The 26,687-nt window shown below is 47.3% G+C and overlaps 2 protein-coding genes across 2 annotated transcripts; one reads left to right on the plus strand and one right to left on the minus strand.

Annotated features, from left to right (window-relative positions):
- Positions 1-877: 877 nt before the first annotated feature.
- LOC308150664 (uncharacterized protein) lies at positions 878-18,738 on the plus strand (the record flags this gene model as incomplete). The annotated part of the gene is made up of 9 exons (XM_080523469.1): positions 878-886; positions 1,066-1,423; positions 1,612-1,767; positions 2,615-2,752; positions 5,714-5,917; positions 12,779-12,881; positions 13,232-13,419; positions 14,506-14,665; positions 18,669-18,738. 9 exons carry the CDS (start codon positions 878-880, stop codon positions 18,736-18,738), a joined length of 1,386 nt encoding a protein of 461 aa, XP_080379595.1.
- Positions 18,739-21,205: 2,467 nt separating this feature from the next.
- LOC308151524 (CMP-N-acetylneuraminate-beta-galactosamide-alpha-2,3-sialyltransferase 2-like) lies at positions 21,206-22,596 on the minus strand (the record flags this gene model as incomplete). The annotated part of the gene is made up of 1 exon (XM_080524415.1): positions 21,206-22,596. The coding sequence occupies one exon, from the start codon at positions 22,594-22,596 to the stop codon at positions 21,529-21,531; it is 1,068 nt and encodes a 355-aa protein (XP_080380541.1). The 3' UTR covers positions 21,206-21,528.
- Positions 22,597-26,687: the final 4,091 nt, after the last annotated feature.

The raw sequence follows: 26,687 nt of genomic DNA on the forward strand, positions 1-26,687 counted from the left end.
ATTACAGGGACAGTCTAACCCTAACCCTAACCTTAACCCTAACCCTAACCACACTGTGTTGCCCAGTCAATAAACATGTTTTTCGCCAACCAATCAGGTAGCGGTATTGCCCTGCCTTCCCCATACCATCCTAGGTTTCGCAAATTCGCGAGCGGGACAGAGGATTCTGCTTTGACTAGTCGCCTAGCAACGGCCCCTCAACAAGCCACGGAGTCACGTTCAGTTCACGTTCAAACCAACTTCCAACCGTCGTTCATTCAGGTGGGTTAAACAAAATGTAAACGCCATAATACTGTTGGTTCAAATGTCATATATTAATGAACAAGTTCATGTCATGTTCTGTCAGTACAAACATGTTCTAATTAAATGTTATTTTAGTGAAAAACCGGACCTAACGTCACTCGCGATTGTGAAGCTAACTGTAACAAGCTAGTTAGCGAATGTTAAAGGGTACAACAGCTAGTTTAATGTCAACCATGTCTCTATTCTCAATCATTTCTGTAATAATTTGTGTGTGAGTAAGTTATATGTGTGTGCAAGCATGTTTTTTATATTGTCAATCGTCTCACTTGTAATAGGTGAGCTGTAACACAAATATGCCAGTGAGAAAAAGTTTCTCACACACACACACACATACACACACACACACACACACACACACACACACACACACACACATACACACACATACATACACACATAGTTGGTATGTTTAAAGTGTTGTTTTGTAGCTTGTTCTTGGTGCTTGTAACAGGGGAGGCTGGTGGAGGTAGAAATAGCAGGATCATTGTAACGCACTTGTTTTTTTATTTGAGTGACATGTCTCTCTCTCCCTCAGGCACATGTTAAGAAGGTGAAGCGTAGATTGGATGCAGCCATGAACTACGTGAGGCTGCCTGTTTAACTTTCAAAGACTGCACCTCGAAAAAGACAAACCTATAGTTAGTTTATTAGATTAAGGAAATGCTGAGAATGTTTCAGGTAGAATTTTAGGGCTATTGCACAGAAGGGACACAGCTCAACTGTCGATCATTACTAAGCCCCATCTGTGTTGTTGGGCAACAGGATATCCTGTGTAAGAACCAATTAATAAAAACGTCCTTGTTGTTACCCAATCAGTACTCGGCAGCACCTGCCCCCAAGCCCCCTGGCCCTCCCCCCACCGCCCCAAAGCCCGCCCTCTCCTTCCTCCCACCCCCAGAGATGGGAGACAAGCCCTCCCCCCCCCCCTGGGCAGAGGAGCTCAAAGCCAGAGCCACAAACCAACAGGCCAACCACAACCCTGCAGCATCCGCTCCGGCCCTTGTCGCGCAGCAGCCCGCTAAGGGCCCGGCCGTGGCCCCTAAGGGCGGTCTCCCCCCCGTCAGTCCAAGTGGGACCAGTTTCGGGGTCCGAGCGGTCACCACGGCGCCCAAACGACGAGGTTAATTGCAACATTGTAACATATTGTAAATAACAAAATATAAATATATTTTTATATATACTGTATATCACATGATATATTTATATCACACACACCTCCACCCCCCTGTCGCCATAAAGTTGACACCCCTGATTGTCATAATTGGCATTGGTATAATTGGCTCTCTGGTGCTTGTGCGTGGTCATCAGCTGCAGGAAACCTGGCCAAGCTCCTGGACCTGAGTGACAATCGGACCTCATTGGACCTGAGTGACCTGAGTGAGGTCATCTGGCCTGAGATCTGCAGACTGAGGTCTCTACGGCGCCTGACGCTGGTCAACAACGAGCTCAAATTCCTTCCTCCAGGTATAACATCTCACTAAGAGTTTTATCTGTCTCCTCTCTCTCTCTCTCTCTCTCTCACTCTCTCTCTCTCTCTCTCTCTCTCTCTCTCTCTCTCTCTCTCTCCTCTCTCTCTCTCTCTCTCTCCCTCTCTCTCTCTCTCTCTCTCTCTCTCTCTCCCCTCTCTCTCTCTCTCTCTCTCTCTGTCTCTCTCTCTCTCTCTCTCTCTCACTCTCTCTCTCTCTCTCTCTCTCTCTCTTTCTCACACACACACCCACAGTGACTACTACAATGTGTTCAATCCCAAGTACAAAGTGTTGGCAGCAGGGACTGTAAGGATGAGGTTACAGTATAGCTCTATGCAGTGTCACATATTCAAGCAAGGCCTGTACCAAGACACCTCACTAAAGCTCTGGAGGGGGGCTTTCTCCTGTTGATTTCCCGGGCCCAATGAAGACAGTGAGTATCTGTTTGTGGAAGCTTTAGCCTGGGTCCACAGACAGATTCAGCTTTAGCCTGGGTCCACAGACAGATTCAGTCCCCCCCTTGGCCCCAGCCACTGTCAGACAGGGCTATTTCTGGGCTGTAGTGTGTCTGTGACTGGGGCTGGCGGTGACCAGCGGCCCTCCTCAGCAAATCCAGACCTGTCTTCTAGCTGCCAACATCTTCCCGCAGCTAATTAAGACTTGGAACCCCCCAAAAGAGGTAGAAACAACAGGTCGGGGGGGTTGAAACATTTTTATATATATATCACATGATATATTTATATCACACACACCTCCACCCCCCTGTCGCCATACAGTTGACACCCCTGATTGTCATAATTGGCATTGGTATAATTGGCTCTCTGGTGTTTGTGCGTGATCATCAGCTGTAGGAAACCTGGCCAAGCTCCAGTTTTTGGACCTGAGTGACAACGCTCTGCAGGTCATCTGTCCTGAGATCGGCAGACTGAGGTCTCTACGGTACCTGAGCCTGGCCAACAACGAGCTCAAATTCCTTCCTCCAGGTATAACATCTCACGCTGATTTTCGCTGATTTTCTTTCCAGTGCACTTTCAAGCTTTGAATCTCCCGTTCTACCACATCACAAAGGTGTTATATTGGATACAGATCCAGTGACTGGGAAGGCCACCACTGAAGAACACTGAACTCATTGTCATGTTCATGAAACCAGTTTGAGACGACTTTTGCTAAGGTGCATTATCATGCTGGAAGTAGCCATTAGAAGATGGGTAGATTGTGGCCATGAAGGGATGCACATGGTCAGCAACGATACTCAAATAGGCAGTGGCATTCAAACGATGGTTGATTGGTATTAACAGGTCCAAAGTGTGCCAAGAAAACATTCCACACCATTACACCACCTGAATGAATAAGAAGGTGTATAGGTGTTCCTATGAAAGTGCTCGCTGAGTGTATATTGCTGTATCAGAGTGAAGATTTTCAATAAAACCATTCGGGGTAGGATTGTCTTCAGCGTAGACACTCAATTATCAGACGCACTGTAAATACTCGTCTTGACAACAGAGGGCGATAGAGGACTCAAGCCGGTGTGTAAGCACATGCTTGTTCTACCCCTTTGTCCAGTGCCACAGGAGAGCCTCTTTCTCCACCTGTCTCTCTCTCTCTCTCTCTCTCTCTCTCTCTCTCTCTCTCTCTCTCTCTCTCTCTCTCTCTCTCTCTCTCTCTCTCTCTCTCTCTCTCTCAGAATCTGAATTGCTTTTATTACATCAATGTACAGGTACACAGAGTACAATTATTGGGTTCAGGTTCCTTCTACATTGGCATTGCAGCAGAATACAAGTTCAAATATAACCGCAAGCGGCAATGGGGCATGTTCCTACAGATATAACCATAAATGGGGTGAGATTGACAGACACAGGGTAGATCTACAGACAGGTTGTAGATTGACAGATAGGGGGTAGACCTACAGACAGGGGGGTAGACCACTCACCTAATATGGGCCAAGCTGAACTCATGATATACTAAGCTATGGATTCTTAATAGGACTAGATGTTAAAATCCCTAAATAATTAGCACAACAATTGACTGAGTGGAGTTGGAGATGTCCTCTTGGGTGGAGTGGAATTTGGCAATGATCACGTGGTGCCACCAGTACGACACATCTTCAGTTGTGGTCCTGAATATTATGAAGTAGCCTAGGACCACATGCCTGTAAGGTAGGTGTAGTCACCTAATTATGGCCTGATATACATAGGCTACTATGCTATGATGATAATATACACTAAGCGTAAATACGAAAATCCATTGTGGATTAACCTTCCCCAGTTGTATAGTTTATGTCAAGCATTTCACTACTTTCACTACTTGTGTTTACACTATAATCTGCCAGCCTAGCATAGTATGCCACCCCCATCTGACTGAATCAGGTAAAGCGGTCATGAGAAGATTAGTTTTAAAGTGCTATATTAGCATTAGCCTTAGCTTTTAGCCAAAATGGTCACATTTCAAAGGCCTGTTTTTTGAGTTATCTGAAATATCTCATATCTGATATTGAAATGCTTCGACATAGTAACACATTGTAGTGCCCTCTATTAGCCTGTCGACTGCCTTAAATATTGACGTAGCAGGGCAAAGCATTTGAAATCAAATAACATTATTTTTCTTTTTTTCCTTTTCATATCATTTTCTCAGATATCTTTAAACGGATCTCTTATCCTTTAACCCCCTATAGAGAGATGTGCACCACGCATGTTCATACAATTTCGGACCAATCTGACTTACGGTACAGTTAATTTTAAGTTTAGCCAAATTTTCCACCTGCAGAAAAATCCATCATGGCAGACTTTATGGGTTTTTGAGGCAAATATGTTCCCTATTAGGAAAGACATAATTATTTACCAAGTTTTATACATTTTCATACAACAGGGTAGAAATGGCAGCATTGTGAAGTTTTGTTATTAGAAGAAGATTTGTTATTATAGCGCCACCTATGGTTTAATCATGGACATTTATAGCATTTTTGGTCAGGGACTTTACCAAGCAGAGCAAAATCTATGAGAATTTTAAAATTCTTTCGACCGATCAGACTTACAGTTGATTTTAAGTGAATTTTTATGCTCTCTAGTTGTGACATGCAAATTCATATCATTTTTGGTCAGGGACTTTTTGAGCTATTTGACCAAAGCAAGGAAAATAATAATAAGAAGTATACCACCAATAACAATACTGTTCCTACTACGTAGTAGTAGTAGGAACACTAATAATAGAATAAAGCAGGATATAAAAACAACAACATCACCAATCAACAATAGCAGCCAGAGCAGCAATAGTATCAGTAGCAATAGCAGCAGAATGCAAATCTTTGATTATCCTGAGGGCCTTTCTGACACACCGGTTGCTCTCGCTCTCCCTGTCTCTCTCTCTCTTTCTCTTTCTCTTTCGCTCTCTCTCTGTCTCTCTCTCTCTGGTCCTCATTAGTGTAGTTAATGAGCTGGAGACCTGCTCTTTATCTCTCTCCGTGGACACACTCTCCACAGGGGGGGTCCCATCACCCACCCTGTTAACTCACTCTGGGCTCAGGTTCCTATCACAATCACACAGAACACACCCTCTGACTGGCACACATGTTCCGCTGAGCGGCACAGCGTCTTTGTTCTCTCAACATTTGGGGAGTGGACGGCTGATCAACACGGGACCCCTATTTCAAGGGTTAGCACAGTACGTCCCTCAATCAGTGTGAGGTAGCTACTGTATAATGTGTGTGTGTGTGTGTGTGTGTGTGTGTGCTTGCGTGTGTTCATGTGTGCGTGTGTGTTTCCATGTGTGCGTACGTGTCTGTGTGTGTGTCCTTGTGTGTGTACTCATGCGTGTGTGTGTGTGTGTGTGTGTGTGTGTGCTTGCGTGCGTGCGTGTGTGTTTCCATGTGTGCGTACGTGTCTGTGTGTCTGTGTCCTCATGCGTGTGTGTGTGTGTGTGTGTGTGTGTGTGTGTGTGCTGGGTTGCAGAGATCGGGGACCTCCGGGACCTGGAGACCCTGAACGTGAGAGAGAACCTGCTGGCCTGCCTGCCGGAGCGGATGCACCAGTGCCAGTCCCTGCACTTTCTGATCCTGGACGACAACCACCTGAGGGGCTTCCCCCGCCAGCTCTGTCAGCTGCACCTCAACCAGCTCTCCATGTCCGACAACCGCCTGACCTCGCTGCCCCTGGGTGAGCCTCACCTGGGGAACGGGTGGGTGGGTGGGTGGGGGGGGTCAAACTGGGGATCAGGGGGCAAACTGCGGTCAGGGGTCAAACTGGAGTTCAGGGATCAAAGGTTTTAAAGGTAATTACACTACCGCTCTACAGTATGTCATCAGCAGCGGGGCGTAGGCGCTGTCGTACGTGGTCAGCAGTGAAGTGCCGGATTTCTCTTCCTGAACGGACACACTGTCCTATTCAGTTATATACCCTCCTCTCTCTCTACCTAAATCATGAAAACGGTGTCGGTGCTCAGGTTATGTGAGTAGCTTATTCATTTAGTATGAAAGCTAATGCAGTCACCTGAATGACCTTTTATTTACAGTTCCACAGTCTGAAGGCATATTATCCATTATCTGGGGATTGGATCGTGGTGGGGCGTCGCTTATTCCGTTTCAGGCACTTCATTGTGCCCCTACTTCCATTGACAACTTCTTTCCAATCGAGATGGCATGTACCACGATACGATTCAGATCTGTTATTCTATTCCCATATTGCCTGGCTTCATCACAGCTTCCGCCGGCCGGCCAGCCAGCCAGCCAGCTAGCCAGCAGGCGGGATGTGTTTTATTGTTCCTGATGATTCTGAAGCCAGTGGAAAGTCTTTGAAGGGAGGATACGCTGCAGAACAAAGGCCAGAGAGACGCTCCCGCACCTCCGACACGTCTTTTACTCTGTGCCAGGCATGTGGACGCCACTCCTCCTCACCTGGCCACCACAGAACCACAGAACCCCAGAACCCCAGAACCACAGCACCACAGAACCACAGCTCACACTGGACATTTAACCATTTTGTCCAAAATTTGACAAAATGGTTAAATTAGAGATTACCGGGACAGTCTCCCTGGGGGGGTCATTTAGGGTTAAGTTCCTAGCACGGTGTTCCCATGTTCCCAGAACTGATGACCTTCTGATCACCAGTCCAACTCACTATCCTCTTGGCCACACCACTACTACCCCTCAGAGATAGACAACTCCTCATCCAAACACTTCAATGAAGAGAACTTCTAAGAGTGTTTGGAGATTTAAGATGATTGAGTATTAGCGGTTGGTGTAAAGGCTGTGCTTTGTAGATGATAAATGAATGGAGTCTCTCCATGTCAACCAACATCAACAACCCCAGGGGTTCCAAACAGTAAGCGCTGGATTATTTGTATGCAGTTTGAGATCTTAATAGTCCCTGATCAATATAGCTGGTTTCCCTGCGGCACCCTTGTTTCTATAGTAACTCCCATTCGTCGACTTCTTCTGAAAGAATGCGACTGCCTCAGGGTAGGAGGAGTGAGACTCTTCTTCTCATCCTGGGGGGTTTCAAACTCTCAACAGCTTTAGCTCTCTCTCTCTCTCTCTCTCTCTCTCTGTGTGTGTGTGTGTGTATATGTGTGTGTGTGTGTGTGTGTGTGTGTATCTGTCTGTCTCATGTCTGTGTCTCCTCTCGAGAGCATTTAATTACAGAGTGCTGCCATAGGAGTGTGTGTGTGTGTTCATATTGATAGGGTTGATTGAATGTCACCTGTGAAACGTTGTGCTGTAATGAGTCATGGTGCTCCATTGATTACTTTGTCATGGGAGTTGATGCTGAAGGATACCCCCCCCCCCAAGTTACACACCAACCACCCAGGCTTCTGTCTCCTCAGGTCAGCCACCGGGGGGTAACTCTGTGTTCTTCGGTTCTCTCTCTCTCTCTCTCTCTCTCTCTCTCTCTCTCTCTCTCTCTCTCTCTCTCTCTCTCTCTCTCTCTCTCTCTCTCTCTCTCTCTCTCTCTACTACAGAGTGATCTTTGTTTGCTAGGCTGCCATGTGCGTGGCATATGCTAATGTTGTGACGTCAGGGGTTCAGGCCCAGTCCCAGGCCAGGCTGTGTCTGCGGGGCCCATCCAGCCTCAGGCCACAGCCAGGCCCATCCAGACCCATCCAGGCCCAGCCTGACCCAGGGATCTGGTGTGCTCATCCCAGGTCCCGGGCCCTTTTGATCTGGGCCTTCTGGCTGGAACATGCATGCCTGCTGGTGGAAATGTGTCTGAATGCCCTTACACATTCATACATGTGTGTGAGTGCGTGTGTGTGTGTGTGTAGCCTGCACCAGAAGGAATCCTCTTACCTCACACACACCCAGAAGATCAGAAGCGTGTAGATAACCCGCTTTTCTGCTCTTGGTGCCTAGGCACACACAGTTGACATCAAGCTGGCACACAAGCAAAGACAAACACGTAGACACCCTTTGGCCGATACAGAACCGATATTTAATATCCTGAAATAAGCACCATTACAATGGCTTAGTAATCTCTCCTCATTGACATAATAGCAGTCATTTGGAGAAGGGCTGCCGAAGTGTCTCCTTGCTTGCCACCTTTATGATGGATTGCCTGGCGTTGATCCTCACCTCCCCCTCCCCTCCCTCCCTCCCTCCCTACCCCCCTCCTCTCCCAGGCCCCATCCTTGCAACGTCACACCCCTGCTGAACCCTGTGGGCCCGGGATAATGGACTGAGCAGGGTAATTGCGGTAATGAAAGCGGTCGAGTGGTTGTTACCCCGGGGTGAAGATGCAGGTGTGATGAGCCCCCCAACTGTTCGGTGCTGAGAGGGAGCCTGGGGGGGGCCGGGGTGGGCTGGGTGAGGCGGGGGGCACCCTGCTCCTGGAGGAGGGTAATGAGCCTAGCATGCTAATAAGGGCGGGTGGGGGGTTGGGATGTAGATATGAGTGTTGGCAGAGTAGGCGTTAGGTGTGTGCGTGTGTGTGTGTGCGTGCGCGCGCGCGTGCGTGCGTGTGTGTGTGTGTGTGTGTGTGTGTGTGTTACCTCTCCTCCTCCTGGTTCGCCTCTCCCCCCCGCTCTGCCTTCCATCCTCCCATCTTCAAAGGCTCCCTCCCCTATCTCTACATCGTTGCCAGAGGAACAGTCAAGGATAACATCGACTCAGGTTTACATCAAGGGCAGATTGTGGTGCCACAGTCAGCCGTGCATATTCTACTGCGCTAGCTAGCGTTGACGCTAATGTGAGAGCTAGCTCAGGTGGAAGGAGAGCCTGCTCCTCACGTGGACCTGCCATGTGCCTGACAGGAGACACTAGCAGTGTGTACTACTGTACTAGCAGTGTGTACTACTGTACTAGCAGTGTGTACTACTGTACTAGCAGTGTGTACTACGACTGTACTAGCAGTGTGTACTATGACTGTACTAGCAGTGTGTACTACGACTGTACTAGCAGTGTGTACTACGACTGTACTAGCAGTGTGTACTACTGTACTAGCAGTGTGTACTACGACTGTACTGTCAGCATTGTATTTCTGTTCACTTTTCCGGCCGTGTATGAGTGAAAAATGGATAGCTACTAGCTAATGTTACACAAGCAATGTAGCTCACCACAGTTTGTATGTCTTGTCTTCTGGTGTTAGTAATAATCAAAAAAAAATAATCTATTGCCTCTAAAATCACCACGAACAGAACGGCGGAGGTACGGGTAAACGTGCGCGTGCACGCGCAAAAAGAATCGTGCACGCGGAAAAAAAAATCGCACGAGCTGCGCGCGCGAAAGAGGACCCCCCCGCCACTAATGTGAAAAATCCTGGAGGAAACACTGCTGTGCCCCACCCAAAATGTTTAGCACCAGCCGCCACTGGTGTGTACTACGACTGTACTAGCAGTGTGTACTACGACTGTACTAGCAGTGTGTACTACTGTACTAGCAGTGTGTACTACTGTACTAGCAGTGTGTACTACGACTGTACTAGCAGTGTGTACTACGACTGTACTAGCAGTGTGTACTACGACTGTACTAGCAGTGTGTACTACTGTACTAGCAGTGTGTACTACTGACTGTACTAGCAGTGTGTACTACTGTACTAGCAGTGTGTACTACGACTGTACTAGCAGTGTGTACTACTGTACTAGCAGTGTGTACTACGACTGTACTAGCAGTGTGTACTACTGTACTAGCAGTGTGTACTACTGACTGACTGTAGAAGACCGCTCAGGAACCCTCACATCCAAAGGATCCATGGAACGTCTAGTCTGTGGTCCTCTGTGGCTCAGTTAGTAGAGCATGGCGCTAACAACGCTGAGGTTGTGGGTTCGATTCCCTCTGGGACCATATATGCTGAAGAACATGCACTCACTACAGTGGAAGTCATTTTGGATAAAAGTGTCAGCTAAGTGGCGTATGTCATAGAAGATAAGACCAGGGGAGGCTGGTGGAAGATACAAATTGGAGGACGGGGCTCATTGTAAATGAATGGAATGGTAAACACAAACATAGTCGTAGATACAGTCTTTACCATCCGTGACACAAACACGTGTTTGATACCGTTCCATACATTACAATGAGCCTCTAATCCTCTGATTTCTACCTCCCCCAGCCTCTTCTGGGGCCTCATTTATAAAGCTTTTCGTAGAACTGGCGTAAAAAGCTTGCCTACGTACGCAAAGCAAGAACATTTACGCACACCAACATTCGGGTTTATAAAACGGTGCGCACGCAAGCGGAATTTGCCGTGCGCAAGTTCCACGCCTGCTTCCCTTTATAAATCACAATCAACTCTAAATTTTACGCACATGAGTGAGCATCTTGTCCCACCCTTTTTAACGCCCGTAGTTGCCTAGAAATGGTCAGTGAAACACCTGACAGAACGGCGGGGAAAAAAAAGACATAAACTACTACGTAGTAGTAGGAACACTAATGAAAATAGAGAATAAATTACAGTCATAAAATAACAATAATACTCATCAGTATTCATCACTAGTCGTCAACATCAGGGATGAAACAGGTGCAATATAAATCAGTCAAAACATCTACAACCAGACATACCTGCCTCCAAGTCATTTAGAACTACTTTAAATGCGTCCTGTGGGACAGGTCTCAGACTCAAGATTCAGGTAATTTTGCAGTTGTTTCCAAGCAGAGGGAGTAGCATTCTTAAATGCCCTTTTTCAAGTCTGTTCACTGGAGTGCGGTCCTGTGTATCCATTCTGTACATCTGGCACTGTGGCTGCCCTGGATATTACACTGACACAGCCCCGTGGGATTGGTCTCACAGTATTTAGAACCCATGACAGAGTGTCTCTCCAGGGAGAGATACAGTTAGGTCCATATATATTTGGACACAGACAGAATTTGTGTTATTTTAGCTGTTTACCAAAACATATTCCAGTTTCAGTTATATAATGAATATGGTCTTAAAAGGCAGACTCTCAGCTTTAGGGTAAGGGTATTCACATCCACATTGAAGGAAGGGTTTAGGAATTACAGCTCTTTAATATGTAGCTCCCTCTTTTTCAAGGGACCAAAAAGTAATTGGACAATTGACAAAAGCTGTTTCATGGGCCAGTGTGGGCTATTCCTTCATTATTTCGTTATCAATTAAGCAGGTAAAAGGTCTGAGTTGATTCCAAGTGTGGCATTTGCATTTGGAAGCTGTTGCTGTATATGCACGACATGCATTAATGGAGCTCTCAATGCAAGTGAAACAGGCCATCCTTAGGCTGCAAAACAACCAAAAAATTCGTCAGAGAGATAGCAGGGAACATTATTAGTGGCCAAATTAACAGTTTGGTACATTCTGAGAAAAAAAGAACGCAATGGTGAGCTCGGCACCACAAATAAGTCTGGACGTCCATGGAAGACAAGAGTGGTGGATGATCACAGGATCCTTTACATGGTAAAGGAAAACCCCTTCAACATCCAGCCATGTGAAGAACAGTCTCCAGGAGGTAGGCATATCATTATCAAAGTGTACCATAAAGGGAAGACTTCACATGAACAAATACAGAGGGTTCACCACAAGGTACAAGCCATTCATAAGCCAGATTACACTTTGCCAAAAAACATCTAAAAAAGCCAGCCCTGTTCTGGAAGAGCATTCTTTGGACAGATGAAACTAAGATCAACCTGTACCAGAATGATGTGAAGAAAAAAGTATGGAGAAGGCTTGGAACAGCTCATGATCCAATGCATACCACATCATCTGTAAAAAAAACAATGGAGGCAGTGCGAAGACATGAGCATGCATGGCTTCCAATGGCACTGGGTCACTATTGTTTTTTGATGATGTGACAGAAGACAGAGGCAGACGGATGAATTCTGAAGTGTTTAGGGATATTCTGTCTGCTCAGATTCAGACAAATTCAGCAAAGTTGATTGGATGGCGCTTCACAATATGGATAGACAATGACCCAAAACATACTGCGTAAGCAACCCAGGAGTTTTTTAAGGCAAAGAAGTGGAATATACTGCAATGGCCGAGTCAATCACCTGATCTCAACCCGATCGAGCATGCATTTCACTTGCTGAAGACAAAACTAAAGGCAGAAAGACCCACGAACAAACAACAACTGAAGACTGCTGCAGTAAAGGCCTGACAAAGCATCACAAAGGAGGAAACCCAGCATTTGCTGATGTCCATGGGTTCCAGACTTAAGGCAGTCATTGCCTGCAAAGGATTCTCGACTAAGTATTAAAAATGAACATTTTATTTATGCTTATGTTCATTTGTCCAATTACTTTTGAGCTCCTGAAAATAGGGGGCTGTGTATAAAAATGGTTGCAATTCCTAAATGTTTCATACAATATTTATGTTCAACCCCTTGAATTAAAGCAGAAATTCTGCACTTCAATTACATCTCGATTGTTTCATTTCAAATCCATTGTGGTGGCATACAGAGCCAAAATTATGGAAATTGTGTCACTGTCCAAATATTTAAGGACCTAACTATAGATGCTGGACATGGCTCACAGATAACTGACTGATGACGTGTCTGTGTCTGTGTCTGTGTCTGTGTGTGTCTGTGTGTGTGTGTGTGTGTGTGTGTGTGTGTGTGTCTCTATAACTCCCTCTCAGACTTGGGTCGTTCGCGGGAGCTGCAGTATGTCTACCTCGAGAACAACGTCCACCTCAAAGGCCTTCCGTCATACATCTACAACAAAGAATTCCGCTGCTGGGGGTAAGACACTGCCCTGTTCTGTACCACCAATCTGTTACTGTACATGAAGTCATTCTGCTCTGCGCAGTGATATGCGACTTTTTATTATTTCTATGCCTTGTATACTCTTTGTTGTCTATTCGCTTTCCTTTATATATTATATCTATTTTATGTAAAGCACTTTGAATTGCCTCTGTGTATGAAAATGTGCTTTACAAATGAACTTGCCTTGCCTACATGTAGCCTGCTCATAGCTATAGCTTAATACTCTCTTTGATGTTCTCTGCATGTAATGGATGAATGCATACATTTTAAATGAATGTTCTCCAGTCGTGCAGGTAGTGAATGCTGTGTGTTGTCTCTCTGTGCAGGTGTGGTTATTCGCAGGTCTCTGACGGTAGGCTGCTCTCCGAGGTCACTGTGCCTCTACCTGTCGAGGTCAATTCCATAGGCTCAGAGGCAGAGCGCGTGGTCCCCCTGGAGGAGCTCGCCATGAGGGCCCTCTATGGCATATACCGCCAGCCCCTCAAAGCTGAGGAGAGGGAGCATAGACATGGAGGTTTGTTCCCCCCCCCCCCCACACACACACACACACACCCACACCCCCAGACACACAGATACACGCACATGCACATGCACACACACACACACACACACACACACACACACACACACACACACACACACACAGCTCCATGTGTTTCACACATAAAATAAAACACCTGCGCCACAGTGCTGGGTTACAGTACATTAATTCCACCTCTGTGGTTATTAATTAGGAGTAAAAGTGATGATGATGCTGTGTTATTCCGCTTCAGGCCTGATCCACTACACCGTGAACAACTCTTTAACATACAGCAGCCTTTCTTCTGACACACACCTTTTCGGGTGTAATAAAGATCGCAAACCGTCTCATTACACCTCCTTTGAAGAAGCCTCTGTAGAAGATTCACACTCGCTCGGTTTTCCACTTCACCGATGTTCCAAAGATGTTTTGCGCAAATAGGTCAAACGGCACACTCTCTCTGTGATAATGGATTCATCAGATGGTGTTGAGTTGACTCTCTTAGTTTTATACAACCTTTGTAGTTGCAAGCAACCAGGCACATAAAGAAGATGAGTCTGCTGGTGAAGGCATTGAGAGGAAGCCCCACTGTGACCACAGGAATTATTGTAATGCTATTGTCTGTCTAAAACCAATAGCACGCAAGCGGGCTAATTTAGAAGCATGACTCCACTGTCTGCCTGTCAGCCCTGTGCCCAACACACACTTGTTTCGGCAACAGCATGAAGTAGTTCTCATTCTGATTGTCTGATTCTGTGCTTCGTGCTGTTGCAGACACAAGTGTCAGGAGGGGAGGGTCACATTTGGGTAAAGGTCTTTGCTTCTTGTCCCCTTTCTCTCCCTCTACACTTTCTTTTACCCTTTCTTTTTTATCTTTCCGAACAACAATGTTATTAATACTGCATTAAGATATCAAAGGCTTTTCTCTCTCTCTCTCTCTCTGTGTCTCTCTCTCTCTCTCTCTCTCTTTCTCTCTGTGTCTCTCTCTCTCTCTCTCTCTCTCTCTCTCTCTCTCTCTCTCTCTCTCTCTCCCTCTCTCCCTCTCTCTTTCCAACCCCCCCCAACCCCTCCCCTCTGCAGAGCCGAGTCTCCTGCCGCCCTTCCTGTTACCCAGGAGCCTCCTGGACCTCCTGCAGTGCCCCCTGGGTCACTGCCATCGCTGTAGCCAGCCCATGTTTACCATCGTCTACCCCAAGTTCTTCCCCCTGAGAGAGACCGCCCTGGCCGCCCTGCACCGCAGGTAACTAGACCCCCCTAGAGGGACACGGCTTACAGTCAACAGTAGACACACACACACACACACATATATATATACTCACACACACACACACACACCACCCCTCTTCTCTACCTTCATCCCTCCTCTCTACCTCCACCTACTCCACCCTTCCTCTCTACCTCCACCCACTCCACCACTCCAACCGGTTGAGGTGGCTCATTTTCCCAATCCGTCACTGCGCTCGCACCATTGTTCTCCCCTGTCACCCTGCGTTTGTTGTGGAACCCCCCCCGCCGTCCACCCTCCCGCGGCCCCCACTCAGACACCCGCGTGCCCAGGTACTCCAGACGTGTTAAGCCACCGCCATTAACACCACGGAGAAACACGCGTCGCATCCAGACAGGCCGCAATTAGCGCAGTCCTTACGAGACGGGAGGGAGGAAAAAAGAAAGGTCTAATAAGCAGTGAAGTACCCCCCCGCCAGTACACACACACACACACACACACACACACACACACACACACACACACACACACACACACACACAGACACCCTCTCCTCCAGAGCTCCCTGTCCTTGCCCATGCTGGCGCTGAGTGCAGGTCTCCTCTCCTCCCTGCTTAGGTAGTGTTAGGCTGGTCTAGCCCCCCCCCCCCCCCCCCCTCCCCTCCCCCCAGCTGGTGGAGCTCCCCATGCTGGCACTATGTGCAGGTTTGCATGGACAGGCAGGCTAATTGAAAGGGAAGGCTGCTCTCCTTGATTCCCTTTGACAGGCCTGCTTTGCCAGGGGAAGCTTTGCTGCACTGCCACCCTCTGTGAGTTTGTACAGCGTCCCACTGTGTGTGTGTGTGTGTGTGTGTGTGTGTACTGTGTGTGTACTGTGTGTGTACTGTGTGTGTGTGTGTGTGTGTGTGTGTGTGTGTGTGTGTGTGTGTGCGGGCGTGAGCCTGTATGAGTGCCCATGAAACAGACCTCTGTGAAATGCTAGTCCATGTTGAGATTGGAGGCGCTCCATAGGCAACTGGGTGACTTTGACACAGGAAAAGCAACTCCGACCTGCTGTTTGGTGCCCGGGTTGTACTGCAACACAGATGGCTAAAGTAGACAGTTGTCCTCTGCCACTAACTATGAAGTTAGAAGCCATCAGGTAGGTGGCCCTGTCCAAAGTTCAGCACCTCTTCTCCAATGTCCACATCCCCCAGAAAGTGCTGTGTGAAATGAACAACAAGACTGTGAGCGTAGTGCGCAGGTGGCTTGGACTCAATTCACACAGCACCCGTGACATCATCTTTCATCCCCAGTGGGAGGGAGGGCTAGGGGTCCCCAATGTAGAATGGATCTACACCAGCATGAGAATTTCCCATCTTCTCAGGATGCTTAACAACGACGACAAGGACGTCAGGGAGCTGGCCCGCTCCTCCATGTTCCTGGACCTGAGGAGAAGGAAGGTCCCAGTTGCCAGGGGGGCGGAGCCCCACTTCCTTGGGTTCAAGAGGAAACCCAGCGGAAAATTGGACACTCATTCCGCTGGTTTTGGAGTTTGGTCTGATTGGCCAGACCTGAATGACCTCTGTGTCCGAGCCGGGGTGTCCCTGGAGTGGGTGCGGTCTGACTCTGAGACTGTTCGGGTCTCAGAGAACTGTATATCTGACCCTCTCACACAGGTCAGGGCAACAGCCTCCTTTGCTGGACAGAGCCACCAGCTAACATCTAGAGGGGCCAGACGGACTCTCATGGACCTTCATCAACATCAACAACAACAACACTGGACTGCTCTGAAACTCCAGGGAAAACTGGCATGTCTTCCCACAGCTGATCACTCTGTTTCCCACTCTTTTCTAAAAAAATACTGCACTCGATGAGGACATTGTCATATTCACAACCAAGGCCAGATTACAAGTCCTTCCTACCAGACTCAACCTCTCTATTTGGTTTCCTTCCACTCAGGTTCCTCATTGCTTGCACCACACCACAGAACAGGTTACAGAAACACTATCACATATCTTGAATGGCTGTTATGTTTACAAAGGAATGTATATAGCACGTCATGACAGAATTGTGAGCCTTATAGTAAAGGACATATCACTCCACTTCCCAGTCACAGTGAAAATGTATACACATGCTTGTGTCAATGCATCTATGTTCAATTTCTGTAATGACCAATGTCACTTTTCACAGTTGTCTGCTAACACACCAGATGTTATTGTTGTTGATGAAGAGTCCAGAGAGGTGTCTGTATTAGAGGTAGCGTGCACCTTTGATATAAGCCTAGAGGAAGCCTTCATGACTAAGGTCATGAAATACCAGCAGCTTGTAGATACCATCTCAGAGCTAGGCTATAGGTGTACGCTATTAGTCTTTATATTTGGCAGCCTTGGACATGTGCACAGATTGGTTGTCAGAGGACTACGTCTACTGGGAATGTCCAAGGGAGAAGCAAAAAGGCTCAGCAAGTATTGCTCTGTCTCTGCGATTATTGGCAGCCGCCATATATGGCGGAGACGGTGTTACTTGTACCCGTGAGTCTTGTCCTGTTGTATGTGAAAGACATTGTCCATGTCTGTTTGTGAATGCATCCCATCTGTGCCTTCAGTATTTGTGTCCCTGTATACTTGTCTCTATGTGGACATAAATAAATGATTAAAATGTGTGTGTGCGGGCGTGAGCCTGTATGAGTGCCCATGAAACAGACCTCTGTGAAATGCTAGTCCATGTTGAGATTGGAGGCGCTCCATAGGCAACTGGATGACTTTGACACAGGAAAAGCAACTCCGACCTGCTGTTTGGTGCCCGGGTTGTACTGCAACACAGATGGCTAAAGGACCACTACTACAGTTGTGATTCAGTGTCCATTCAGTGTAGTTTCCCCCACCCTCAGCACTAGTGTCTCAGCACTAGCGCCTCTCGTCTTAGCCCTCTCTAAGCTGGCGCCACAGGGGTTAAGACCTACCAGGGAGTCCCACAAAAACACCCTGGCATCCCGGCCGCACGCTATTTCACACATGCCAGCCTGTCTCAGCACTGATGTCGTCTACCACGTCAACCCAGGAAGATAATCACTCTCTGTTGGTAAGGCGATCCTCTGGCCTGTCACATACCTTCAGAGGCCTAGCTGTCACTAAGCCAGCGTGTGTGTGTAGTAGAGAGAGACGGAGAGAAATGGAGAGAGAGGGAGAGAGAGAGAGAGAGAGAGAGAGAGGAGAGAGGGAGAGAGAGAGCGTGTGTTAGTGTGTGTGTGAGAGAGAGAGAGAGAGAGAGAGGGGGAGAGAAGGAGGGATGGGGGGAGAGGAGAGAAAGGGAGAGAGAGGGGGGGGGAGAGAGAGTTAGTGTGTGTTAGTGTGAGAGAGAGAGAGAGAGAGAGAGAGAGAGAGAGAGAGAGAGAGTGTGTGTTACTGTGAGAGAGAGAGAGAGTGTGTGTTAGTGTCAGCGTGGTTGGCAGGGCCTGAGTCTGTGGTGTATAATCAGTGCGTACAGGCTTGGCGAAGGCTCCTGCTGTGTGTGAGTGGACAGGACAGAACGTGGGTGGGCGGGAGACTGCAGACAGTAATTTATGGGGCTGTCTAATTGACTAAATGACACTTGGAGATGGAGTGCAGAGGTGATTAGAGCAGGATCCTTTAAGAACCAGGCCACAGCTGCTGCAGCTGACCTGGGAGACAGCAGGGCCATAGTCAAGTAGCCAAGCACACGGTGGCCACCTCAGACACAGTACTCATTATAGCTGTCATAAACACACACACACTCACTCTGTCACACACACACATACGCACAGACTCTCACACTCACACTCACACTCACACTCACACACACTCACACACACACACACACACACACACACATATACACTCTCACTCTCTCTCTCACACACACACACACACACACACACTCTCTCTCTCTCTCTCTCTCTCTCTCTCTCTCTCTCTCACACACACACACACACACACACACTCACCATAGTGTTTCACATGTGTTTTCATCTGAGCCCCTCCCTCATCTCTGGTGTGTTCCTCCTCCGTCTCCTCAGGACCCCAGTGAGCTTCGTGGCCTACTGCTGCTCCAGTCAGTGTGTACGGACGTTTGACCTCCAGGGATGACCCCTCATGGTACCCATGCCCCACACACACACACACACACACACACACACACACACACACACACACACACACACACACACACACACACACACTGACAGATTGACACAAGCACACACACACACACACACACACAGACACATACACACACACACAAGCCCCCCCCCCTCTTACTTCCACTCACCCCCCATCAGCTTCTGCTCTGATCTCTTGGACCTGGATTACTGGATGAAGGACTGTGGGAGTCCTCCAACAGACCACGATTCCCTGTTCCTGTGTGCCTGTGGACTGAGACCTGAGGACCTGAGTGTTACGATGGGATAATGTATTTGGACCCAGGTGCAGAGTAGAACAGAGTAGACGGATGCAGGAGTATAATTAAAAATAAAGGTACTCTTTATTTTGAGCAAACAGGAATTAATAATAACCGCACAGTAAGCGGTGAAACAAAAGAGGAGAAACGCCAAAGTGCATCCTGGGCCTCACTCTCTGTTTCCTGTTGGAGTCTGTTTCTGTTGGGTCGGTGGGAAACCAGCAAACTGACCAGCAAAGCCATGTTGATTTTTTTTTTTTTTTTTTTTTTTTTTATTGGTCAAAATGCTTTTATACTAAAACAACAACTCCATAGTTGGATCATAGTCAACTGAACATGCATACATACACACACACACACACACACACACACATACAGTAACTGTGTTCCACATACACACTCTCTCTGCTTCACAATGACACGTTCAGATACATCACACAGGGTTACACATTGTCACGGTGAGCATCAAGATCTTTCAACACAAAGCACATAGTATGAAAGTGCATCGAGTAACAAGGATGAGAACCATTCAAAAAATAATGTTCTCTGTCACATTTGCTTTAATAAGGTATCTTCATGTAATTGAATAGTATTCCTGTATTTAAATGTATATGTGTGTGTGTTTGAGTGCGAGTTGTCCTAGTCTTTGGGGGTCATACATTGGTCCAACAGTATTGATACTTAAACTAGAGTCCTATCATTTTGATAGATTCCATGGCACAGAGGTTGATGGCGTTTAACTGTCCACCGTTCCAAGTGATTGATTTTTCTACTGATTTGCACAATGAAATGCCTGAGGTTAGCTAGAGAATAGTTCTTCTGTATGTGACTGATGTTATCTGTTGCAGAGATTTAAGAAGAGTGGTTTCATTTTTGGTATTTTCTTAAGCCACATTAGGTAAGCAGACAGTGGTTTATTATTCGTATTTATAAAATAACATGACATTTTAGCATTACCAATGCCTTCATGGATTCTGATGTTTTATTGGTAGTATTGTATAGGTAGCTGATTACTACACAATTGATAGGTTAGGTTTGTTAGGTTTTACTCCAAATAGGAGGCAACTGTGAAACAAGCTTCTTCTACAGTATGTTTGTTAGATAGCAATGACAAAATTGTTATTATGATTATTAAAGCTGCATTATCTCCTAACTGGTTGGTTTGGGCTTTTGGTTTTATTTGAATGTTAAAGGGTGAGAATTAATCCATCACAGTGCTCTTAGATTAATCATAAACTCATACTGACTCAATTAGAATGTTTGACACTGAGCAAAAGCAATGTCCAGAGTGTCATACAAAGTGTCCTACATTCACATAAAAATAGTGATTAAAAACTCTCCCACAAGGAACATAACTGGAATCTCCATATTATCAGAGCCCTTTAAGGGTTATCCATCTTTGTATATCAAATACGTGTAACCCCCCCACCCCACCCCCAAATGTGTATTTTTGCCAAAATGGTTACTTTTACTTTTGGGAAGGATTAAAGGGACCTTTCTGACCAGCGTCCCATTGACAGCTCTGCTAGGTCAAAAAACTGACCTGAACCCCATGTTTACCAATTCTGAAATTAAATATAGTTTTTCTGGTCAGTCAGGTACCCTTAGTTTTCTCCCCATACTATATATAATATTTTGACAAAATGTTTTAAAACATTAAGATACAATTCATTTAAATGTAACAATGGACAGCATAACTGGGTAATTTCCTTCCAAATACAAATAAACGTGATTGTGAAAGCAATCATGGTGTAGAGTAAAATGGAATACAGCATACAACTTTCGAGAAGAGACGACATTAAAACTGTTAAAAGTGTTGACTTGAAACATTGCCCTAGTCAGTCCTCGTAAAAAAAAAAAAAGTACAAATGATTGTGGTTCTATCCCCTCTCAACAGGGTTTCTCTAGGCCTTATGATGCTGATAACACAGGCTTCTTCGGTATAAGGCTCTACGGTGTGTTGCAGCAATGTCACGTTCAGAACAGGGAAGGAAATCAATAAAGTGGACTCAGCTTCAGAAACTTCACATCCTTCCTTCAACATGTTCTCCTTCCCCCGTAAATGTCTTTGACCTATTAGTGGATGCAGTTGAAGGGGGTCCACATACTATGTGCATGCTCAAAGTACATCATCTGAATTGCACATTTGGTCTGAGGACTCTGTGTATCTGGTTTTGGTTATATGTTTAGCTCACAGTGGTAGTTGCAGAGAGCAAGGGCGTATCACAGGTTTAAAATGTCCCTCTGTGGCCTCCGTATGTCCACAGCTCCCAGGCCTCTCACAGCTTGGGCCCTGTCCACCATACAACTCAGGTCAGGTTTGTGTTACATTGCAGTTGCACATCCCCAGATTAGAAGATTGCCGTATCATGCGTGTTTCGTTTCCTATGTTTTCAATATACTTCTCCAGGCGTTGAGAGATCTGTGAGATTATCTGTGCAGCGGGACTGCAATGTAAATGACCTGGGATGGTCTCAGTCTCATCTGCCATGCAGGGCGATCTTGCCCTCAGAGTCCAGCATGCGGATGATCTGCGTCTCAAAGTCAGCGTTGTGCACCCCGGTCTTCCGGAAGGCCCCAGCATATTTGTTTTCTTCCCAGTAGTGGTGCCAGTTCCCCTGCTGGTCTGCCCCGTAACCAAACACAGACACCTCATCACAGATGTGGAGAGCGAAGATGATGGTCAGCATGCCAGTGGACGGGTATCTGCCGTGACGCTCTGTCCAGCGCTCGTGGGTGTACTTAAAGAACGCTGGATTCACCACTATTACCTTGTCTTTGTCAGCTTGTACTCGGTCTTTCACCCTCATATATGTAGTTTTGATCTCTCCCGTGGACAGAGCGCTGGCCAGCCACTGCAGGTCACGGAGTTTGAAAGGCAGCAGGACCATGTGGACCCCAGGAGCGATGTCCACGGCACTCTCAGGGTACATGAAGTGGTGGGTCGTTTTGTTCCCTACGTCCCCCTCGAACCCGGCGGTAGTGGCCTTGTTCATCCGTATGACACTGGTGTGAGAGTCTATCAGTGGGCCGTTGTGTGACCCCAACAGGTTCCCAGAGTTCCCCACCACGGCACACGTCCTGCACTGGCCTGGTCTGGGTCGCACATCCATGGCAGGGGGAGAGATGACCTGGAACAACTTCTCAGTCACGTCCTCTATCGTATGATCGTCGTTAGAACGCTGCAAAGCCAGCCACCACTTCAGTGCGAGGGGGTCCATGTTGTTGTCTTTGTCTGAGAGGAAGGGTTGCTGCTGGGGGTCGTAGTGCTGGCCGAACCACTCCGAGGTCCCCGTGTTCGCTACACACGACTTACATCCGCAAACCTTGGTGCCCGGGCTGGGCAGCGCCGTGCTGGGTGGGCGTGGCGCTTGCGTCGGGTCGGCGCCGGGCCCTGGCACAGTCCTGGTGGTGGCGTGGCCCTCCGTCAGAGACAGAGACAGAGACAGAGACAGGATGCTGCCCTTCTGGATGGTGTGGGTGGCGATCATGACGAAGAGGATGCCTCCGAACACCGCCATCAGGCACAACTTCTTCTTGAAGAGCATGGTTGTTGGGACAACAGAACTGCCCAGTGGCAGAGCCAGGGACCCAGGGTTTCAGTGGTAAGAGTTGAGAGGCTTGTTGCAGTATTTCAAGTATACCCTCAGGAGTCACGCCGGACACAGAAGCAGCCTAATCTAATACATACTGTCGGGCCTCTTCCTTCTAAATGTACACCTCGCCTCTGTTCCAGCCAGAGGTTAAGGGAGACTTCTGAACTCACAGAACTTCACTGTACAAGAAAAGGATACCTGAGTTTCTGTTAGCAGAGCTGTCCCCAGTCCAGTTGGATCCTATGTGGCCATGCTGGTCTGCTCACGCAATAATGACTGACTATGGCTACGAGAGGAGAGTGCTCCCAGGAGAGAGTCTGCCTGACTCTGCTCAAGGCCATAGGCAAGGAAATGAAAAAGGCAGGAGGGGGGGGGAAAAAAAACAGCCTTTGATTTCTTAACTTCCTGTCAGGCCAAATTAAGGGCTGTCATTGGTGGAACGTCCTCATGTTCCTCTCCGGAGCGATGGTCTGCATGTGCTGCACGGTCTCCGGCTCATCGTGTAGGAGTGAGTAACTGTTCTGTGTAAAGCGACATGATCTCTCCCTGCCGTGCCCCTGCCTGCCTCCGCGCTCAGCCATGTTGAATTTCTGAAGAGGTTAAAATTGGGTTATGGTTTTGACCTAGTTGGGCTGTCAATGTGATGCTGGTCAAAAAGTCTTTTTTTTTTGTCTTGTGGGTGTGTGCGCGAATGACCCTGGTCCAGAAACAACTCTTATCCTTCTCCCCTTATCTCTGCCGTGTTTGCAGATCTGATGAAATCAGAAAGGTGTGACAGAAATAGTTCTGGCTCTCCGACCAGCCTTCTAATGAGCTTTGGTTAGCATCTGTCCACCACGAGCATAGAATTGTCCAGTCCTTACAAAGGAAAGAGGGGGGAAAGAGTTTGTTTCTGTTCTAGACTGACTAGTTCCTCTAGTTCCTCCAGTGTGTAGTCCAGTCTAATGCAGCTATGCAGCTCACTCACCCACTCAGTGCAGAACTCCTACCTACTGACACCAACTCACTGGGACTTCAGTGTTAGTCTCACTCCAGCTCTAACTCACTCCACAAAGCCTAATAGTGGCAAACATAGGGTAGTTGTACTCTTAGAGGGGAGGAAGGAACTGTGTCTGTTAATTTAAAGTATTTAACTAACTTAACCTGTCACACAAAAATGTGATGAGCTGTGTAATAAGTCATAATGTAAAGCCCAGTGTTCTCCCCGTCTCTGTTTACTCATGCATGTTAAGTTCTGTGATTTTGCTTGTTAAAAAGGAGGAAGGTTTCGTAAGTGAAACCCATGGTAGAAATCCAGTCTCAGCCCTTGAGTTTGTTTTCGCCACGTCCTGTCCTGTTTCATCACTTCCTCTCTGTAGTGTGACCAACTGCCTTACCGATGTTCAGTTTACAAAAACCTCACCTCACTTACTGATGCCAATCACCTTAAAGGTTGAATCTGAAAAGTTTGTCCTTGATTCCTTGTGTCCTCTCTACACCTATTGGAAGACAAACTCCTGGGGGGCGGGGCGGCTTCAGACCGTTTTGAGAAGGAGGCGAGGAAGCAAGGAAAGACTTTTGGGATTTGGCCTAAGGATAACTTTACCTGCTGCTGCCAATCCCACCAGCCTCCCTCTGTGCCCTCGGTGTTCCAAACCTCTAACTCAGTCACTCTGCTCCTGTCGACTTCCCCTTAGCTCTGAGAGGTTAGGGTGTATTCAAGATAAAGGGAACTCCGATTAGCCTAACAGAGGGCTAGGCAGAACTGTTTGCCAGTTTTTATTTACCTAGCCTCTGTATCACACTTATGTGTGCGGCGTGCCCTGGGATGACTAATTCAATGCTTGTAAACCCACAAGGTGGAAACAGTGAGGTCTTAGTGAGTGAGTGAGGGAATTGGAACACACCAACTTTCTTCCTCATGATGACACGCCTCAGCCTCAGTGTGGAGGGGTCTCCCCAGGAATGGAACTTAAGGATTTTGGCGACTGGCTAGCTGCAATTTCTACTGGCCTGGCTGATGTTCTATTAGCCCACAGTCTAAACCCTGCCAAAGCTAAAGTTTTTGAAGTGAATACATGTACAATATTTCAATTCAATTGTGCATCTACACAATTATTATTTCCCATATACAGCTACATAAAATGGTGACTGTTGGGTTATGACCTAGCTATTCTTTTGCAATGAGAAGACAAACATTTTAATTGGTTTGCTGGGATAGTTGTTCACTAGCCAGATCTGATAAATACTAACCTGGGGGCTAACAGGCTAGCTTAACTTCCATCCCTGCATGCCTTACACCTATTTGTAGTTGTGACCTTATCGATAACGTCCGTCCCTTTATAAGACCTGAGAGGACTGGTGAAGTGAAGCCTTCTGTTTCAACTCAGTTCTGTGCCTCTGTTTCGTTTGTTTAAGTAGAATTGAGTTCTAATGGTTTCAGTAACCAAAAAACTAAGTGTGCCCTACTACTACGGCTGTATAACAATACTTTTCCTATGTTCTCCTTCCAGATGTAAGTTGTGAACGTAATTTGCATGACTTATCCTGTGTTTAAAATAAACCACTTATTCATTCTGGTTTGTCACTTAAAACATTTATTCCCACATACATGAAACCACACATCAATCCCAAAAAAGAAAAGTCGCTTTGGATAAGTTAAATGGATCTGTTAAATGCCCCCCAAAATAAAATGTATCATGAGACTTGTTCCAACAGGAAACAGAGAGTGAGGCCCAGGATGCACTTTGGCGTTTTAATTCGTCATTCTCCACCACGAGCTCTTCCGATTGGTCAAGTGGCAGTTTGAGCTGGCCTGTGATTGGTGGCCCCCTCTGTCCGCCCATCGCCCCCCCCCACCCCACGGCCCCTTCTTGAGGAAGGAGTCGAGTTTGCTTTGGATGTGGTCGAAAGAGTCGTCGCCTATGTAATCGGCCTGACCCGCTTCCCATCGCTGCTTCCTCTCCTCAGACGAGACCTGGGGGGCTGCGGGAGGGGGGGGCGCCTGGTGGATATCACGCACACCGTGACCACAGATCTCACTCTATTGGAGAGGAGAGAGAGGAAAAACACAGAGGATTAGACAGAATAACTCCAGAGTGGACACACGGACACACTCTCTCTCTCTCCCTTTCTTACCTCAATGATGACGCCGGAGTGAAAGGGAGTGTCTCCGTAGGCCTGTCGTAGTGACGGGAAGACAGTGGAGAAGACTTCCCACCACCGGACCAGGTAGTCAGGGTGCAGCTGGTTAGAGGGCAGAGAATGACCTTTGACCTGGCCACTCTGGGGGTCGTACGAGTAGTTCCATGGCTTCTCTTTCCCCAAGAAATGCACCACCTTGGCTTCATGCCCGTACCTACACACACAAACAGTTGTCAGTCTGTATGTGTGTGGTACAACCGAGTGCAACACTGAGATAGTGTATAGAGCAGAGCGTAAATAAGGTATCAGTATAGCTGTTCTATTTTGGGGCTGGTGGGGTCAGTGTGCGCGTGTGTGTTTGTTCCGTGTCCGCAGCCCAAGTCTGGGCCAGTAACTCAACACCACACACACACACACACACACACACACTGACCCCCTAGGTGAGATATCACACACACACACACACACACTGACCCCCTAGGTGAGATATCACTCACACACACACACTGACCCCCTAGGTGAGATATCACACACACACACACACACACACACTGACCCCCTAGGTGAGATATCACTCACACACACACAAACACACACACACTGACCCCCTAGGTGAGTTATCACACACACACACACACTGACCCCCTAGATGAGATATCAGACACACACACACACACACTGACCCCCTAGGTGAGATATCACACACACACACACACACACACACACACTGACCACCTAGGTGAGATACCACACACACACACACACACACACACACACACACACACACACTGACCCCTCCAGTGACCAGTCACACTGACCCCCTCCACCAATCTTTATCTTCTTTCATCCCCCTTTTTGTGTCCTGAGTATATGTACAGATTCTACCAGGAGTGTTTGTGGTGTAAAAGTTATTGACCTTT

Source organism: Nansenia antarctica (genome assembly GCF_963989245.1).
Source record: "Nansenia antarctica genome assembly, chromosome: 2".
Taxonomy (NCBI): Eukaryota; Metazoa; Chordata; class Actinopteri; order Argentiniformes; family Microstomatidae; genus Nansenia; species Nansenia antarctica.